A 21,240-nucleotide genomic window follows, 5' to 3' on the forward strand; every position below is an offset into this window, starting at 1 on the left:
TGCTTACACAAACACAGTATGTGTATTCATGTATCCGTTTATCTCAGAGAACACGTTTGTTTAATCCACTGATTGGCATGTGTTATGTCCTCCTCTGTGCCCAGTGCATAGAGGATATTGGTTTATAACAGTTTTCAGCTAAAGAGTTCTTTAGTTCAAGCTGTGGTAACTCACACCTTTAGCTCTGGAGAGCTTTGATTCCATCAAGGTGATGTAAGCTATTTAAGTGGGGACTTATGTGTGATTCAAAGTGGTCTGGTCCATAGAACCTCTGGATGAACTTCCTCTGTTCAGAGATAGGATGTAACCACTGCTCAGGGTGTGTTATGTCCCACGCTGTATCTATTGCCTTGAGGACTTCAAGAACCTGGTTCTTTAGTCACGCTATACATCCTCATGCTTTTAGCTCTGGAGGTTCACAGTTCAATTCCTGGTGTAAGCTAAAATAGCAGCTATCACATGTGCACATTTTCAAGGAGCAATTTAGTTGTTAAATTGTTTAGAATACATTTTACCTGAAATTGTAGTCCATTACTTTACATAGTCCAAAGAAGACATTTCTCTCTATCCATACATGACATTTATCAGAGGGGTAGCTGTTACATACACGACATTGAAATCTTACCAAAGTATTTGATGATTAATGCCATACAAATAATGAAGCCATCTCATTATATCTTCCATAAGATTCATCTAATGTTTATAATATGCCAGTGTAAGCAAAATATTTATTCAGACTGTCAAATAACTTACCACTAATAAAATATTATAGAAAAATTCAAGCAAAGAAAAGGTCAGATCTGCTTTACTATGCCCTTACTATTGTTATATTCCAAAAATGATGCATTCTTGTTCACGTAAACTATATAAAATCTTTTTCTCATTATACTTGATGTATTGGTTTGGACATAAACATTGGAAATGTAAGAATGTATGTGTATATCTATCCTCTCTTTCCTTCCAAAACCCACTAGTCTGACACTTCAGTATATTTGTCTGAAAATGAGCTGTTTAAAAGGCTGTGTGGCTGTTCGATAGGGCACTAGAGGGGGAGTCTAGACACCTGGCTTCTGTTCCCAATCTGCTGTGTGACTTTAGGAGTGTCACTTCATATTCCTCTGCCTCAGTTCCCAATCCTGTAAAGTTAGGATAATGATACTTTCCCCTCCTTCATGCTCTGAGGCCTATGGATGAAAAATGCTATAGAAGAGCTAAGTATTAGTATTTTTAACTTGAAGACTAATGGGGATATTCCCACCTTATCGTATCTATTCATTCTTGTCTTCTTGCTGTTAAAGTACCTAATGAGACAGAGGGAGTGTGGTGCGCATGCTTCTGTCATAAAACAGAGAATGATAGAAAAGCCTAGTGCTAATAGTCTTCCTTACCAGAATACCAGAACAGCATGCCTGACAGTATGCCAGAACACAGCCTCTTCTGAAGCTAATATGAGTCATGCTGAACAACTCCAAAGGCTGGTGGTGATGGGAGGAACCCATGTGTATTTTCTGCTTTTTCCCTGCTCCTACTGATTGAAATGCATTCGGATTAAATATATGTTTGGTGTCTAAATCTCAACCCACATTTCTATATTGCAAGAGAAAAAAGGTGCATGATTAGGGAGAGAGGATAAGTTATAAGAGTCTTGAATTGGTTACTGTTGCTAGGGAAACCACTTCCTTGGTTCGTGCACATTCATCACATCTGTCTCTCTTAGTCTCCCTGGCTCTAAAACAATCTTACGGCTTGATGTTAGAAAGAAAAAAATAAACAACAAAACAATTCCGAACGAATGCTGGAGAAAAACAAATGAGCATTTCAAAAGCCCACCTTTTGTTTGTGACATTGTCTGAGAATTTTGCCTGTACTATGACCGTGGAGTAGGAAACCTTTGACAAAATCCTTTAAAGTCTGTAAGGGCTGGATCCACAGAGGGAATTAGGCTACACTCAGCATTGCAATGCCTATCTTTCCACAAAGGCTGCATTAGGCACCAAGGGTCTCCATACAACGTACAGGGAGAGATAGGTGCCTGAGAATGGGATCCACAAAAGCTAGCATGCTAGGCAGAGAGCCACCACTGCTACACAATAGGAGATGCCAATGACAGAGGAGTTCCCTCAGCCCCTGCCCATCTCAGGGAATTAGGGACCTACGTTCAGGTGGTGGTGGGGCGGGGGAGGCTCTCTCTCTCTTGCAACCCACATTTGGGAACCCCTTCTCTCTTGGAGTCAGGTACCATAGCCATTTCTTGTGAGAATGTCTTAGGCAGCTGCCTAACTCCACACGAAACAGCAAGGGGAGGCAGTGGCTTCCTTCAGAGTCTTTAGGCAGTGGTTCAATGGATCACCCAGGGGAATGTGGGAGACTCTGGTTCAGTGTTCCCATCTGCCTGAGGAGGAGAATGGATTTTAACAGGGATTCCCCACCTCTCAGGTGAATGCTTTAACCACTGAGCTATGGGATATTCACAGGAGGGCCTCTCTCACTCCATTTTTGAAGCTGTTTCACTTTGTTATAAATAATTGGGCCATAGAAAGTGAAACTGTCTGTGTAGTCCAGTGGTTAGGCAGTGGTGGGAAGCCCCTGTTCAAATTTCTTCTCCTCAGGGAGAGTGGGGAATTGAACTGGGATTTCCCACATCCCATCTGAGTCCCTTAACCAATGGGCTAAAGGTTATGGGGGGGGCTGCCTTGCCCCTTCGGATATTTTATATGCAGATAGGCATCCTCTGAGCACACCCACTGGATCAAGACCCACAGGCAAGATAGGTGAGGGGACACCTATCTTCTCCTGGTTTGAGGCTTGTGCTGGGGCTATGGCATGACAGGCATGCAGGGTCCTGCCTGAGGCAGCAGTGCACGTGCCCAGAGGCAGAAACAAAGGCATCTGGGGAACTTTTACACTGTAAATGCAGGTGCTGAGTGAGTTTAGGCACCTACAGATTTAGCAGCTGAGCAGAAATTTTGTGGATCACAGTGATGCCTAAATCTGGAATTTAGGTGCCTAAATCTTTGCGGATGTGGTTCTAAATTCTTTCTGCAAAACAGAAACTCTATAGCATTCTTAATTAGCAACAATAATTCTTCATCTCAGCTACTTTTGTCTCCAATATGTCTCTGAATGATTAAACAGAAGATGGATGGGTTGGTGAGGACAAAAAAAATAGTATTTTCATGGTGCAAGCTTACAAGTTGCAATTTACATCATTTTGATGGGCACAGTTATCTCAGACATTCAGCTGTAACAGCCTAATAGGATGTTGCTTGCATTTAAGACACATTTTAGAATGCATCTATCACTAAAGACTCTCCAGTTTATTGCTGATGGAGAGAGATTAATGACATCTATAGGAGTATGAGGTATGGGGAGCCTCCATGGACATGTAAGCGAGAGTTTTGGGTAGGGAAAGTTGTCACTTAATGTGTTTTGAAGCAATAATAGATTTGGGTTTAGTTACCTTGAGATTTGACTGAAATTCACGGTGGTCCTCATTTTGTCAACTTAGTTCACCAATGATTTCCCTACAATATAGAATTTAAAGTCTGACGTAGGACTTCAGCGCTGATGAAGAGGAAAAAGATTTGGATTAACTTTTGTAACAACTGGAGATGCTAAATCAGATTGGTGTCAGATGCATGCAAAACCACAACAAACATAATGCCTGAACTCAAAGTCTGATTCATAATCCAGGTCAATCACACTTTTAATTACTCTCTCACACTTGGGGATTTTCAGTGCCTTAAGATCACACCAAACCTTTCACATTCACTACATCTTTTCTCTCTGCCCTATATTAGTCTTCCTCCATCTGCAGTTTTCATTTAGACTTAAATATTGCAAGGCACTTTAACTCATTTAAGGGTTGAGCACTTCAAGATAATGGTTTCTAATTATAAAGATAAGGCAAAGTTTTCCATCTGCTTTTCTTTTTTCCTGCTGGGAAAGCCTACCCAAGCTATCAAAGAATTTGTAGCTTAAAATAATGGCATTCAGAAAGCAAGGCCTTAGGTTCAGCTTCAGTTGATTAATTTAGCCTTGTTTACTGTTAACAAAATGTCCATGAGTAGCTTATGATTTTCTCTGATTTGATTATTCTAAATCAACCAGTTTCTACAGATAATGAATGGTCTGTAGACTGCTCACGAAAAGTTCATTGAGAGTGTTTGATATTCAGCATAGAAATGGTATTGGTTAGTTTAGATGGGACACAGGTGACATTGCCAAATTTCTGTATCCAAGTTGGAAGATGGTAACTCTTAGAATCAGATTTCCAATATAAATACTAACATTTATTAAATCTAAATTCTCTTTTTATGAATACAAATATTCCTCCCTATAAACTGGTTTTCTAGAATGTCTGTAGCAAGTGAATACAAAAGACACATAAGCAAAACTGAAGAAAATTTGGGTCTTACTTCAAAGAAATGTTCTTTGTTTCCAAGGCCACACTTATAAATATCTTTTCCCATTTCAAGAATTTTCTTGCTTCCTCCATTTTGAATCTCTGATATGTGCAGCCAAATGTACTCACACTAGACTGCCAATGAGCAGGAACTGCTTTACCCCTTTGGACTCTACTTTCTATTTATGCATCGCTTTCCTTAGAAGTTGTTCTCTGCTAATATATATACTTAAACATATGATCTTGGTCAAATTTCTTATAAATTTTCTACATCAAATCTTCTGAAGCAGTAACTCTTGAAATATAGTCATTTTTGGACAGAATAATACTCATTAATGGGTGGTGACAATTTATATCAAGTTCTATAGAAGAGATAAATAATAAAATTTTACACTTTTGTCCAGTACAAAGCAGGCTGCTGTCCTACTCGTTGTGCTCACACTTAACAAGTTTTGTCCATTCTGAAAGGTTTTACTGGTGCAAGAGGTTTAAGAAATATTCCCTATACTTAAAACTAGAGACTACAATGTGAGCCAGTAAAACCCTGCAAAATGGATTTTTTTTAAAGTGCAACCAACCACTCTAATTAGGAAACTACTTCACTTTTAATGCAAATAGCTGCTAAGGGTCACCTTTCAAAGCCCTTACATTTTTCAGGCATACAATACATTTTATTTTGCTATGGGAATAAAGTACTTTTTATAAACCTACCTTCTGACCTGCTGCTGCAGTCAAACTGAGTGAGAGAGCAGAGCCAAACATTCCCACTAAAGACAGTTTGGGGCCAAGTAACCTCTCATCACTGACTGCTAATTAATTATGTTCCTTGACAAATTTAATTCTGTGAACTGGGTCTGGCAGATTGGCAGACTTCTGTACCAGCACTAGGTTATACCAAGAGTATGAAATGACAGAGATTAAAAATGTGCATTTACTGGCTGCGATATATCTAGTAAAACTAACTTTACAGTTTAATTTTGTCTATAGCTGTATTAAAAATGTCAGAAGACTCAGTGCATGATATTGTTTTCACAGGTTCAAGATGCATTTAGATGTCGATTAAGAAACTGCCAAGATCCAATCAATGCAGATTCTTCTAGCTCTTTTCCTAATGGACATGCTCAAATCATGGTGAGATTTTATTTTATCCTAGACATCTAATTCAGTGTCCCTAGCCAAAAGAAAAAGATGACCATATATTGCTGTACATGTCAAGTGCATGTGCATGAAATATTAATACAGTTATTGAGTACAAGTCTGACTTCAGCTCCTGAAATTTCTTAGAAGAGTTCAGCTTGTTGGTTCAGTGGCACTATTATGTGCTGAATCTCTGAATACCAAGGTTCAAGAGCAGCTGAGACTCTGCCTTTGTGGGCAGCTGGGACTACAGTGTTGTATAGATGATGTTTTCAATCTCAAGGATGAGTGGTGAAGTGTGAAACATACTATAGACTGAATTTCTGTACCCACTAGTGTCTGCTTGCAGAGCAGTGTTGGAGTCTGGGGGGACTTAAGAGGCTTCCCACCTCTCCAGCTTCAAAGCAAATGCATCTATTATTTCTACTGAGGAGACAGTAGTGGGCATTCTACAGGGAAAAGAACTGGCTAGAGTTAAGAAGTCAGTGAAAGTTAGGGTTGCCAGTTTTGGTCGGACATATTCTTGGAGGTTTCATCACATGACATAATCGTTAAAGATTAATCTTTAATTCCTGGAGACTCCAGGACAAACCTAGAGGGTTGGCAACCCTAAAGTATTAGGATTTGCTAATATCCTTAGGTGCAGTTTAGTAGCCAAATACTTATCCCATTGATTTCAATCAGAACAGGAGCAGGCCCTAGATGATGCAAGGATCTCTTAGCAAATGCCCTTGAAAGAGCTGTTTGAGCAGAGGAAAATCAATGTTGAGATGTCAGGAAAAAGGATAAAATGACCCTTTCTGAAAAAAGAGAAAATTTGCTGCTTGTATTAGATACATGTAAATAAACTGTGAGGAAATGAAGAAAGGAAAATTGAAATGCATTTAAGCTCTATATCAACTTAAATAGTATTTCTTTCACTGTGACAGAGTGACTATAGATTCTTAAATGTTAAAGCATCATTCTTAAACCTGGCAGCATCTTTACCCCACTTTGAAATGAATAAAAGCTATGTTCATGGTTGGAGGCGGAGGGAGCTGCAGAACTTACTGTGGTTGCATTAGAAGCAGAGATATACAGAGTGCTATATAACAAATACCAAATTTAATAAGAATGTTTCAGATAAAGTGAACTAATTTGATAAAAGTTATTAATGGTAATGTGTGTTGCAGGCTATTTTCTGTATTCCTGTTTATACAATCACTGTGAAAAGCTTTTTCGACAATAACCCTACTATGATATGTAGAAGTTATTCTTCCATATAAATATAAAATTACATACTGTATCATCTTATTAAAATTCCATACTATATTTCCATCTATTTTATTTTATTTTATTGTGGTCAGGCAGCATACTTTGAAAACAACCCACTTATACTTTAGGAAAAATTGTATTACTCTGCTGTTATAAAACAATAAACTCCACCTTCCCAGCAACAAGAAACCACGTTTAAGAGACTGTGATTTTGTAAGTAGGACATTTTGGAAGCACTGGTTGGCAAAAGGTATTGTGGTTTGGTTTTAATTTAATAAGGGCTGTCTTGTTTCATTGTTTCTTGTTACAGACAGATTTTGAAAAAGATGTGGACATTGCTTGTCGGTCAGGTAAGGATACTGAAACAATATGTAGTCAACCAAAACAAAGCAAAGAAGATGTGTACTAGTGTCACTGTACAGTAAAAGGAAGAAACAGAAAAACTATGAGGTTTTACCTGGTTACAGAAAAATATATTTTCTAATTGTTTTCATTGTCAAAATACAAGCTGCTATATGGATAAATGTAGTTCATTATCAAAGCAAATTGTGTAAGAGTCTTTTAACAGGATTCAGGTAGTTAAGTGTCCCACAGGAATTTTTATATCTTAGCAAACAAATGGATTTGGTGATAAAATCAACTTCATGCATACAAGAATTTTTTTCACCCCAGTAAACATGCAAATATGAAATAGCCATACAGCTAGCAAACCACATTTTTGTTAGATATAGCGCATTTGAAAATATGCATATAATATATAATGGCGAAACCAATCAGTATGTAATCTAAAGGGCCTGTCTTTTCTCTGGATCTAACTAACTAAAGTTTACTGTAGTTTAAGCAGCGCAGCAACAAAAAAATAAAAATATATTTTAATTTCACATTATAAGTACACATTTTTATTCTATTTCAGTACTCTGTACTTTAATTGGCTCCATTTCTGTCTGCTTCTGCTATTTAAAAATACTTGTCTTCAGCAACTTACTCAGCCAACGCAGTTTAAATAAAATACGATGAAAAATTAAGGGTCTTTATAACCCATTGGGAATTTAAGCTTTCGAGTCCCTCCATGCATTTTGTCACAATAGAGTAATAGTTCTTCCTTATTAACTAATGTTCATTACTGCTGGTGTGTTTTGAAAGAAGTAAGGCAATGGAATTTAAAAACAAATACATTCCTCCTACCTTCCTAATGGAAGGATAAGTTCAGACTTAATCCATGAGCTGCACACTTTATCAGCTTTGGAGTACATAAAGTCATGTCAAGGACACACTTAAAAAAAGATACTTTTAATGCAGACATGAGTGGACTTCACCATGTAAAATTAAGTGATTTAAATTCAATTTCCTATAATGAAAGATTTAGTGAAAGGTGACTGGGTGAGCTGGCATGACGTGTGGTTAGAAACAATCTAATAACCACTTGCATTTCCTAAAATGAGTTTTTTCCCTTTTTCTTTTTTTCTTCATTTTTGCTAAGTAATGCTATTGGGTAATTGAAATGCCCCAATTTCTCACTTACATTTCCTTGCTTTAGGGCAAATAATTCTTGAAAAATTACAGACAATCATGTATGATTTAACACAGGGGGCTGTGTTGGTGAGCTGATTACGATTGTATATCAGTGTACTGATACACACTGTTATATTAGAGCCACCATGAATTTCAGGACACAGGAAAGGGAGTAAATGCATTTATGGGTATTTCTGTACCTCTTATTGTCTAACTCACAAAATCTTAATTTTGCTGCACGTGCTGCACATGCTAGCACTATCGTGTTTAAATCCATTACTTTAAATGGGGGGAAATGCTATACTTGTGCTAGAGTCAAAGATTCGTGCCAGTTGGATATTTTAAATTTATCTTTCTTATTTTGCCGCTCATTTTCCTTCAAGTCCTGAAACAAAGCTTTCTTTTCTTCTTTGAATGGAGAGACCATCACTAAAAGTGGTGAATGACTGTTTTATTAGCCATGTTTATATAAATCTATAGATTTTTCAAGAGTATCAAAGCATGTTTATTTCATATAAATAAGCTTCTTTGCCTAGTTTGACCAAATGCTGCATGTATTCAGAGATGAATTTAATACAGGAGAGTTACAAAATTCAGCAGAAAAGAACATTTAGGAGTAAAGTCAGGGGAAGACATGTACACAGTTAAGGAGATCATTAGGATGGATTGATGAAAAGATCTAGCTGCACAATCTGTCTGATGTTTTCCAAGAGGTTACACAGAGTTGATAAGGGCCGTGCAGATGTCATAGTGTATTGGGGTTTTTTGGAAGCCCTTAATCAAGTTCCACATGATAAGCTTCTGCTTAGGCTGTAGGTTACCTAAGGTCTATCACAGAATATAGAAATAGATAAAGGGCTGTTTTTAATTTATATAAATGATCTAAGGCTTAGGGAGAGATCTAAGTCAGCTATATACTGTAGATTAAAAGAAACTGATTAAACAAAAGCCCATTCAAACTAATGTTTATGAAATAAAGCAAAGTTATTAAATGGATAGAAAAAAATATAAGGAAATACACTGGTGAAAGGAACATAGGTAAATAAAAACATGACAATGTAAAATAAGCAACAGCAAAGATAACTCCTTGTTATGAGAATCCTGTTCTGTAATTCACAGTTCTACATAAGGATATTGGACCATGCAGAGCAGCTACAATAACAGGAACACTTTCTAGGATTTCACTAAATGATGATGAAGAAGAGAAAGGAGCAAACCCTGAAGGTATGAGCTATTCAACATTGCCTGGAAGCATCATTTCTAAAGTCATCATTCAGCAGCCCGCAGGCCTCCACATGCCTATAAGCATGAGTGAGCTGGCGAATCAGTGTTTGAAAAAAGACAACAGTGAGTTGCGACGGACTGTGTATTTATGCACTGATGATAACTTGAGAGGTGCAGATATGGACATAGTCAATCCTCAAGAACGGATGATGGAAAGTGACTATATTGTCATGCCCAGAGGTTCAGTAAACACCCAGCAATCGTTGAAAGACGAGAGCAAATTGAATATAGGCATGGATACCTTGCCTCATGAAAGGCTGTTGCACTATAAAGTTAATCCGGAATTCAACATGAATCCCTCTGTAATGGACCAATTCAATATCAATTTAGATCAGCACCTTCCCACCCAGGAACATATGCAGAATTTACCCTTTGAGCCCCGCACAGCAGTAAAGAACTTCATAGCCTCCGAGTTGGATGACAATGCAGGATTAGCAAGAAGCGAAACTGGATCCACAATATCAATGAGTTCTTTAGAGGTCAGTGATGCATAAGGAAATTACATGTTCTGTTGTTCTAATTATATGGCAACATAATAAGTCATGGCTCCTTGACTGCAACCAGTGTTTATGTTTGAGGGTACAGCTAATGTCTTAATTAAGATTAAATTACTGTTTGGAATCATGCTTTGCTTATTCTATTCCTATAAAACATTACTGACAATGTTTAGAATTGGAATAAAAATCAAAGTAAAATTTTAGCGCCTTCAGGATGGAATGATACAATCTTGGAGCTTCAAAATTCCAACTGCCTTACCACAAATGTCCTGACCTGCACAATGAATTCTACAGGATAACATTTTTATCACTTAACTTACTTGCATCCTCAAAGAATGTACATTATTCATTATTTATTTACTTCATTAAATGTGCATAATTCTTTACCAGCAATTACTGACGGACAGTGGGCCTGATTCTACCCTAATGTAAATCAGAGTAACTCTCTTAAGTAGCATTCCATGAAGTGACCTAATTTGCATGTACAAGTCCCTGTTTGTGCCAACATGTGTAGAATTTGCATTGTGCAGCAGGTGCAGGTACACAACAATTGAATTTCTTGCACACTTTTCTCAGCTGTAATTCTGGCTATTAAATTGTTCTGGAAATCATTACTGGAATCTGTCTGTAGGATTTAAACATTATAGAAAATTGCATGTGAAAACTATTTGCTTGTTTATTTAACACCTAAGGATCGAATATTTCAGTTCTTAAAAAATCTTTATTTATGCAAAACCAGTATCAGTGAGGTCAGTAGTTTTTATGAGTGTGTTGACTAGAGAATTTGGGCTGGAGATCAGAATTTTGTTTCTCTCAAGAACTTTGAAAGCAAAATATTTCCCTCACTCCTTATATTGTGTTCATAATATCTACAACTCTTGCATGAGAAACACAGATTAATTAAATAAATTAAAAAGAAAGAAGATGAATTTTGGGCTTGGCAAGTAAGCCAAGTATTGGCCTTTTTTTGTAAGTTTCATTAACATGTAAATATATAGGTAATCTTGTGACACATTTTCAAATGGACTTCTTAATATTGCATTTTGCACACGTCCAGTTGCATGCATACATTAGTTAGGTAGACATGAAGTTACCCGATATGCATGCACAATTCCAGGTTTTGTGGGCCCAGTTCCTGGCGCCACATTTGAAAATATGCTTTGAAGTCTGTGAGAATGTTGGCTTACGTCTTTAGAATCCAAAAGGTCTATATAATTTATAAAAGTTTTTCACTTCACTTGTAAGATGTGTTACTGACACTGATTTACCACTCTGTTACTCCAGTTTTATGCTTATGTAACTACACTGAAATCAAGAGTGATGATTAGGGTCATTATAATATATGTATTCTCTCGTACTAAGAAAACCACACAGGATCATTCTGATACACTTTTGCAACTTTGTAGTTGCATTTGCAGTTCAAAGTTCTATATGTGAAAGGAGTTCATGGCTCCTAGCAGGTACCTAGCCAACTGGAAAAAAATGTGCATGTGTGTGTCTGTGTAACATACGGAATAGTAGTAGAGGCAGATTCCTACAAATGCCATTGCTTAGACTTGACAAGGCTGTTGAATCTTTACTCATGTAAGCCCAAATTAAAGTAGAGATTGGGGCAAGATCGTTCCTCAAAAATTTTTGAAATATCCAGTGCCACTGCCGTCATTTTAGAAAACTTTAAGACATTTCAGAAGATAGATTCAATGCAAAACTTTGTATCAGGTATTATTGATGCATCTTTCCCTTCAGAGGGGAGAGGGGAAATCTTTCTTTCCTTTCTCTTAGACAAAGAGTGCAAATAGACAATACCTAAAGGAGAAACTCTTCTTCTCCCATCAGGACCTGTTGCTTCTCTTCTCCATCCATAGGAAAATCTGGAAGCCACAGAAACTTCTCTGACAGGCATCAGGCTCCTCCTAAGGCTCCCACGTCATGTTCCCTTATCACTAGTAAGAGAGGAAGGGGATGCCGTAAGTCAGAAAGAGAAGGAGGAGCTCTTCTTTTACATTCAATGTAGGACAGGGAGTTGTGTTCCTCTGCACATCTCCATACTTTAATCCTCGGCATCATGATAGTTTCTTTGTAATCACTCTGCAAATATGTTTTTACTATGTCATTCTATCATAGGTGCATTTCACTTACATATTAAATGTTGACTGGGTGATTTCTGACATGTTAATTCTAAAATTTTAAAATTTAAGATCAGTATTTATTGAGCACATAATAACGGGAAGAACGTTTATAAAGCAGTTAGGGAAATGGTATAATTGGCAAATTATTTACCATGCTACAGGAATAATATTAGATATCATAGGCCCCATTTTCAGAGGGACTGAAACCAACTTCTGATTTTGTGGGTGCAGTTTTTCACCTGCTGAGACACTTATCAAGAATTATGAGTGTAACTGGTCCCAGCTGAACATTGTGTCCCAAAACAGCTAGTTTGTATACCTAGTTGCTATTATTTGTTCTCTCAGTTTATTGTGGGCATAAAACCAAACCTGCAGAAATAGGAGACATTTCAGAAAATTTAGGCCTTTAGCTCTAAGTGCTCTCACAAAACAAAACAAAAAAAAACCAATTCACCTGAAACTCATTTCCATTTTATTTCTGAAAAATCAGAATCTCATACTTCATTGACCGAGTCTCTCACATCAGACATGTATACGTGTCCTCACATAAAATATTCATCGCACTTGGAAAATTGAGGGGGTTTTTGTGCTAACGCTCTTACAAAGTCTGCAAAATGCCTGATTTTCCTATATTTACAAATCTCAAAAATGTTCCACAGTTACATCAGTGGGTATCTGCTTTATCCATTAGAACAATTCACTTCAAAAACTGCTTTTATGTGCTACTAAGGTTATGAGACCTGTATCAGAAAATCCCTATCAGTTCAAAGTTAAGGCTGAGATGTGAGGTCATTAGTATACTCTGTCATACCTGGGCATTGCATTGTATGATGTCTGGAGACGACAGTTTAAGAAGATAGCTGTAATATTCAGGCATGCTGGAATTTCCTAGCTTTTGTCTCTGTGTGTCACTGACTTATTTCCAGTTTTTGTATGTTAGTATTTTTCTTATGCTTTATTGTATCGAGAAGATCTGCTTCTCTAGTTAGATAGTTCTTTGCAGGTGATATATTTATGTACAAATATTACCCAGGCACACATATACATCTATGATTTTGCAGATTACCAAGGTACAATCTAGTGAGGTTTCACTCTGTACACTCCGTACAGTATTGCTGTTACTATAGACACAGGCGGGCATACTAGTACACCATGGTGGTTCTTACAGGGAAGAATTTAACATCTTGCTTATCTCCTGCACCTTCTTCATATGCACGGATTGAAGTTTGCTGTAAAGTGGCTGTAAAGTTGGCATCAAAGTGGCTTTTAATGTGCTTCTTCAGTTCAGAGTGTTTTGGTTTTAATGAAGAAAGCACTCTGAATGTCCTCTTTTGGAATGGTTTTTGTTTTGAAAGTGCACACTCAGAGTGCTGTGCTCATTAAAACTAAATTACTTTGAAGTGAGGCAGTGCAGTCCCATCCACTTTGACACAATGGGGAGGGAGAGGATTGGAAGTCTAAATGCAGAGAAAGCAGTAGATCTATGGAAGGGGAAGAGCACCGGCTCCCCAAAAATGCAGGGAGAACTGGCATGAGCATCTTAGTGGAGCAGGAGTGGCTGCTTCTTTTAGAGGAATACAGAGAAGGAAAGAAACACTGCACTTGATTTGTTTCAAATGAAAAGGGGGAAAAATGGATATTTAGAAAGAAAAAGACCAAAAAGGAAAAAGGACAGTAACAGTTGTTAAAAAAAAAAAAAAATGAAGGGAGAACATGCAGGAAATTGTATTAATAAGGAAAAAGAGAGACTGCTCTGGTAGGCAGGAAGATGACAGAAGGATAAACAGTCAAAGAGAAGGAGCAACTCTAATTTAAAAGTGAATGTGGCAGACAAGGAAGAAACTCTCGTATTCTCTTTTCAGTATTCTCCTCTAGAGGACCTAGTGTGGTGCTTTGGCACATAAATGACTGGAATTCAGTTCCAATCTCTCATTCCCCTGTATTCCTTTTTCAGGTCCTAGTCCCTCATTCTCCAATCTGAGATTTCTATAGAGACAGGCACACTGCCATAAGTGGGAGGCACTTGGTTATACCACTAAAATATCACTTCTGACTCATTAATGAGAGGCATTAACATATCCCAAAGGGTAGCTCCTTACAGACCTCCTTAGTCAAAGATCTGATGTGGGGCCTCAGAAGGAGAGCATCATCACAGACAGGAAAATATGAGAGAACTAAAAAGATAGTGAAGGAGCTGACAACATGAAGAAGGGGGAAAATAATAAATGGAAAGGCAGAAGAGAAGACAGAGGAAAGGCAAAGTCAGAGACACCAGAAAGGGAAAGGGAAGTTCAGGGGAGGCTTAAAATTAAGGGAGCAGACACACAACATTGAAATCAAAATTAAAGAACGAGGTTAAAACCATGTGTGGTAACAAGAGAGGAAAGAAAGAGATAGAAGTACACCACCAAAACAGCATTTCTTGTCAAGCAAAGACAGTCATCAGGCAGTTTAGGAGCAATACGGTAGCGTCAAGTCCTTTTGACCTATGATATGAGAACTGAAGCAATAATTGGGAATAGAATGAGAAGAGCATCGTGGGAGTTTCTGCTTTAAAATGCACCCAGATTGCATCAGTTTTTCAGGACCACCCTTACATAGATTTATCTTTCTTTCCTCCTTCCATTCTCAATCATGTGCCGAAGCAGTGCTGCTTGCCAGTTCTGTGACTCTCAGACTTAATGAAAGCCTAAGCCTATTATAGCTTCCACTTTATTTGATTTGTTGGATGGATCTTGAGTTCCTCCAGTTCCAAAACTGACACTACATCATTTTATGTAACCTTTATAAAGATGGAAGTTGAACCAGGCAATAAGAGGGCAGTAATTGAAGGTGTATTGAACTGGAATTCTAGTCAACACTCTAGAGAATAACATATATTTGAGACAGTGTTTTACATGTACCTATTTTAGCTGCATGTGATATTTAAGAAAAATACATATTTTCAGTCATGTACTAAATTAAGAAATGCCTATACCTTACCCAGAAGAGCATAGCAGCTCCAAAACAGGTGTTTATAGACTGTTCAGTAAATGTGTGTGTAGGAGCTGTTATAAAAAGGAGCCTTATGCCCAGTAGATCAAAATAGCTGTGAACTGAGGCCTCGTGGGTGTTGCAAGTGTGTTGTGTGCTAAAATTGCTAGGAGACATTCAGCACTCAAAAATTCCCACACTTATGTGGTTATGCACTTTTTCTCACACAAAATTACTGCCTGATGACTCACTAAAGACTAATAGGCTGTACAATCTTGTATTTGAAGCTAAGCTGTTTTTTTCACTAACATGAACACGAATGAGCATTTTAAAAAATCAGAACTTCTATTCATGCTGCACTTTTATATCTCCAAAATGCCAAAAGAGATTTTTCTTTAATTGTGTAGGGGGAAAGAATCCTCCCTTGGGTTAAAATGTTTTATGTCATGTTTAATCTCAGAGTGAATTATCTAGCTCAGTGGTTTGAGCATTGGCCTGCTAAACCCAGGGTTCAATCCTTGAGGGGGCCATTTGGAGACTGGTCCTGCTTTGAGCAGTGGGTTGGACTAGATGATCTCTTGAGGTCCCTTCCAACCCTAATGATCTATCTAACTGCTGATAATAAGGATTTATATTAATGGAAACATGGAGATAGCTGTCACTATTATCTCTCTGGTTTCAATTATACTTTGCACTGCATAATATATCTTCAGGAGTTTAAGTAATTAATCAGGTAGCAGTATAATGCAAATAGAATAAGGAGCAAACCGGGAATTCATCTTTTTACACAGATGGAGAGGGATTATATTAGTCATTTAGTGGGAGCAGCGCCTTCCTGGTGCCAGCAGAGTAGTACATGTTGGTGTGTGGAAATTATCTTTCAGCATTTTTCAATTTTTTTCCACCAATGAACAGAGTTAAAAGTTATTCTGGAATTTTATACAGAGAAGCTATACACGATTAGTACAAAACACAACTGATTTAAAGTGAATTGCTGCTGCAGACTTCCTTTCCACAGAATTTTACTTTGGTTTTAATATAAGGACTTTTTCCTGTGATGTGGGTTTTATCTCTGAAGTCAGACAGCCAGAGAAATTAGAGATGGAAAAGACCCACCAGATCACCTTCTCTCAATGCAGGAAAATTTTCTGCAGTATTTTCCTCCAATACCTTGCCCGACCTAATGTTCAGGTACTCTACTGATGGGCATCCCACTGCTTCCTTTAGGAGATCATTCCCTGGTCAAATGAACTTCACTACTGGGAATGCTTTCTGGATAACCAGTCTAAAGTTGCCTTAATTTCACCCCATTATTCCTGAATTATAACTTCTTAGACATGTTCTTCCCCAACTAGCTTCTTTCATTATTACACCCAAATACTTCTAAACTGTGATTATGTATTCCAACTCCAACTCCACCACCACACCCACTGTTCAGCCAAGGTACATAAGCTTTTTTGCCCTTTCCTTTTAAATCACTTTTGCTAGCCTCTGAATGGTTTTTATTGTCCTTTTCTGAATTGTTTCCCATGTATTGACATCTTTCTATTACTGACTGGCCCAGAGCTTTATGCAGTAGTCTAGGTGCAATATCACCAGAGTTGCATAGAGAGAGACTTACACCTCCTTGGGGCAGTATATGCAGCCTTGACTTTTTTTTGATGGCATACTGAATTGCAAATTGATACCCAGCTCTTTGTTTGCTATCACCCCTGGGCTTTTTTCCTCATTCCTGTTTCCCAGCTCTCTTCCTGCCATTGAATAGCTACATGCCTTCGTGTTCAATATTTTAGATTGAATCTGATTTTGTAATTTTTACACCTCTCTAGGACTTTGTTTTTACTTCTCTATGCTCACTATTTGAAATATATTTGAATTTATATTATCTACATATTTTGCTTCATGTGAAGGTTACTTATTCTTCCAAATCATTAATAAAAGATACTACCTAAAGCTGAGGCTAACACTGATCCTGGAAAACCCTTCTGGCTCTCATTGTAAAGTTTATGTTGAGTAAACTGATACTCAGTTTTACTGGTGGATACATGCAATTACACTAAGAAGAGACCCACCATGGACCACTTTCATCAAGCTATGCATTCATTGTCAACCAGAGGGGTTTTTTTGGTTTTTTTTCCTTAGCCTCATCTCATTAGGCTTTTGACTTCCATTAATTTAATTTGTTGAATGAGCCAGATGGTTGCCTAGATCTATAGGACCATGAAGGTGCATATACAAACCTCTCTTCCTTAGCCAACTGAGATACCACCCTGGAAAATCATCCTTTTAGTTGATTTAAGAAGAAACTATTTTTGAGGTTGTCAGGTTACTTATGGAACCTAAACATGCAAGTAATCTTGAGGTGGATGGGCAGCTTCTTTTGGTTTTACTGTACCACATATGTGAACCAGAGAAAATGGAAGTAGAAATAGTGGCATCCAGAAATAAAAGCTTCTGAGATAGCATATTAGGGAAAGATCCAAATTCCTTAAGTCAATGTAAAGACTCCTGATCACCCCAATGTAAATTGGATCAGGCCCTTAAACATATTTGCCAGTTCCAAAATAACATTAAAATTGTTCAGTGTTACCTGTGTGATAGCCGATAGGACCTGACCTTCTACCCATTGATGTCATTGGCAGAACTCCAGTAGACTTCAACTCAAAGCATAACACTATTGCGGCTCTCACCTATGACAGCAGATCATGTCTTTGATGACTTTAGGGGTATAGGCTATGACTGATCACCATATGCAGCCCTGAAAACTATAAAGTAAAAGCACAAAACTAATATTCTTTAATGTACAGTTAAAAATAAATCTCCTAATTCTGGTTCCATCCTGGCTGGACTCCAGAAGAATTTTGTTTGACATACGTACACAAAATAGCCTGCTGAGTCACAGTGCCAAGGAGATGTGATGTAAAAGCAGAATTGCGACTGTGACATCTATCCAATCAGATTGCAGTAAAGTATGGTTCAGTGTTTTGCTCACGTTTAAAGAGAACAGTAGAGTTATGTGCTTAAACCTAATCACCCATCTCTGCTTACAGGTAATGCCGGAGTACATCTGCAGCCCATGAGCAGACTTGCAGGCAAAATGGATTTTAAATCCTCCATTTTTCTAAATCATGATTTCTTGCAAACCAGGTCTCTAAACCATATTTGATTTAGCATCCTCATTCATGCAGATCATAAAACCAGGTTTATTACTGAATTATATCTTAAAACTATTCTTTTTAGGGACAACTACTCTAAAGTTTACCTCACGAATGGGCCTTTTTCCTTTTGTGACCACACAGCCAAACATAATACTAAATATTCTGAGTGTCCACAAGTCCTTGAGAGACCTCTTTGTGTTTTGGGGGTATATAAATCTCTTGAGGTATTAGCACATTTTAGAATGATTATAATCTCTCTGATTTTTTTTTACCACTGTTGTTCTAGGTTGTTTTTTGTTTTGTTTTGTTATTGGTTCTAAGACACATTTTTTCCAATTAGTCTTTAAATATCCTGGTTAATGTGGGAGGTAAAAGATACTATACAAAATGACATTTTGTTGTATTGTATAACAGTAAATACATCACAATTGAAGAATCATTTATTTTACATTCAGATTCCTGGACTAATATTTGTCATAAATGTGAAACTAATTTGAAGTTGTTTGCAATGATGACTTCATTTGGAGAGAACAAGCTGAAGCTTGTATGGAAGATATAGCTGCCATTGGCTTGATTCCTCTGTCACTAAGCCCAGTGTAAATCTGAAGTAACTATATTGAAATCAATCTGGTGAGAGAGAAGATGATCCCAAAGTGATAGGCTCCTTATAAATATAGCCAAGATCATGGTATCCAGCTACACAACTTACTGAATGAGGAGCCTGATTACATGCAGACCTCCCTGTGAAATGCAATTTCGTCTTATTCTATAGGAAGAACTATCTCATTTCTAACAAACTGTTCATCATATCACAATTTAATCTTTAATTGTTAAAACAAAAAGTACATCTTTCTTTATAAATCTTTAATATAAATATTCAAAAGGAAACACCAGTGTTATTTAAACTAATGACTATGATTGCATGAATAGACCCCATGTTAATGCATCTATTATTTTCTTTCCTTTTCTGATGCTTAACAGAGAAGAAAATCACGTTATTCGGACCTTGACTTTGAAGTAAGTTTAAATTTAAGTTATTCCTGCTTATTAAAATAAAGTTAATAAAAAATTTCAGTTTAAGCCACATGATATAGGCGATATTAATATGATGGTTTAAATGGGTGCTGTATAATATATGATGGGAGTTTCATTAAAACTACGTTGGTGAAAGTTACTTGTAAAACAGTCTAACATCAAACCACCGCATAGTACAAATGAACCATCATGGCTTCTGTTCTAAGTTCTCCACCATTTCAATTCCACGTATTTTTTCCTTTGTATACATCTACTAATTTCCCCACTGGTTGTAGATGCTGATTGTCTATTTGAAAAAGTTTGTCTCTTTTGTTTGATAAGCGGTGTTCTCACAGCAAGTCTGCTTCCTTCCACAAATTCTCTATATGAGAAAGCCCAATCTCTCGTTTTCTTTAGGATTCTTCTAGCTTCTGGTACTTAAATTTTCAAAACTGGTCAGTGATTTTCGGTACTTGAGTTGAAACACCTTAAAGGGGCCTGACTTTTCAAAGATGGTGAGCAACCACATTCTGAAAACAGGCCCCCTGGGTGTCTCAAGTTGGATACCCAAAATTTGAGACATACAAAATCTGTAGTTCTTGTTGGAAACGTAGGCTCTGGTTGTTAAGTTAATGCAAGGATTTACGGGCACAAATATTTTGGTGAAGGTATTTATCTTCCTATTTATTTGTATGGTTACTCTAAGTGACTATTCTGTATAGTCAAAGTCTATAATCAGCAGAATATTAATGATTTATGGATTTTTCTTTTTTTGCAAAAACTGTCTTGTTCATGCTTATTAATAATTTGATGTAATTCATTATGTGTTTCTCCAGTGAAGTCTCTCACACTGCTTGCATAGAACCTTACATACTTAAGACCAAATTGTAATATCCAGTAATATCCACATATTGATTGTGACTTGAAAAATCATAGTCTATATTTACATGGGCAACCATGGTAGTAGATTTTTCTAGTCATGCACTGAAGCATATCTTGAATCAGAAGTCAGAATCTGGCCTGCAGTTACTGATACAAAAACTATGGCAGTTCCTTTATTATCTTATCTTGTGAATCATTCAGTATATAATACTGTGTATTCCAGAGTTTTAGGCTACCAAAGTGTTAAATTCTAAGCAATAAATTATGTGTTCAGATAACCAAACCAAAATGATTTGAATTATGAAAATCTTTAACATTTGAAAATCTTAAAGCACAGTATATATTGGATGCCATACTTTTTAGTGTTTCACTAGGAATGCTCCATGCAATGAAAGAGAGTATTATTATGGACAAGTTGGTCAGGCCTCCATAGTTAACGCAATTGAGTTGTTCAGTTAAAGGAAGGAGTACTTCTGTCTTATGTATGAAAAATACAGTGTGTACTCCCAAAAATTATAGCACTTACTGTTCGAATACAGAATGAAATTTCTCAGAATTTACAAATGAATCCATTAATTAGTGTCAGTTCAAATTTATTTAAATATGGTTCCATTAAAAGTACAATTTAGTTTCAGGCCTTGTTTTCCCTCACATGATCTTAATAACAGTCTATCATAGCCTTCAAATTCCCAGATAGTTAACACTTGTTGAAATCTTGTGTATAAACTAGATTTGAAGAAATTAGGTTATAATTAAGCTGTTATTAATGACTGTGGTATCTAACTCTTACGTTTACACAGAATCTAGACAGGCATAGGTCAACAGCTCAGATCACCCTTAACTGGAGAACTGCAATATCTGAGATAACTCAGCCAATCAGTTCTGACCTGTGGTGATATACTGAGGGGAAAAAATGTGAAAGGACACAAACCCTCTTTCTTTATCAAAAGGTTTAATCTAATTTTCGACCACAACACAAAAGAATCATACTTTTA

At 37.0% G+C, this 21,240-nt stretch overlaps 1 protein-coding gene across 8 annotated transcripts in view; it reads left to right on the plus strand.

The window, feature by feature from the left end:
• The window catches only part of ADGRB3 (adhesion G protein-coupled receptor B3), a 643,293-nt gene that overhangs the window by 606,165 nt on the left and 15,888 nt on the right, over positions 1–21,240 (plus strand). For all 8 annotated transcript variants that reach the window (XM_075063748.1, XM_075063744.1, XM_075063743.1 and 5 more), the window contains 4 exons: positions 5,441–5,536; positions 7,107–7,146; positions 9,428–10,071; positions 19,331–19,366. In XM_075063748.1, coding sequence (XP_074919849.1) covers positions 5,441–5,536; positions 7,107–7,146; positions 9,428–10,071; positions 19,331–19,366 — 816 coding nt within the window. The remainder of the gene's footprint in view (positions 1–5,440; positions 5,537–7,106; positions 7,147–9,427; positions 10,072–19,330; positions 19,367–21,240) is intronic.

The sequence above is a fragment of the Chelonoidis abingdonii genome, chromosome 3 (assembly GCF_003597395.2).
Source record: "Chelonoidis abingdonii isolate Lonesome George chromosome 3, CheloAbing_2.0, whole genome shotgun sequence".
In the NCBI taxonomy this organism is placed as follows: domain Eukaryota; kingdom Metazoa; phylum Chordata; order Testudines; family Testudinidae; genus Chelonoidis; species Chelonoidis abingdonii.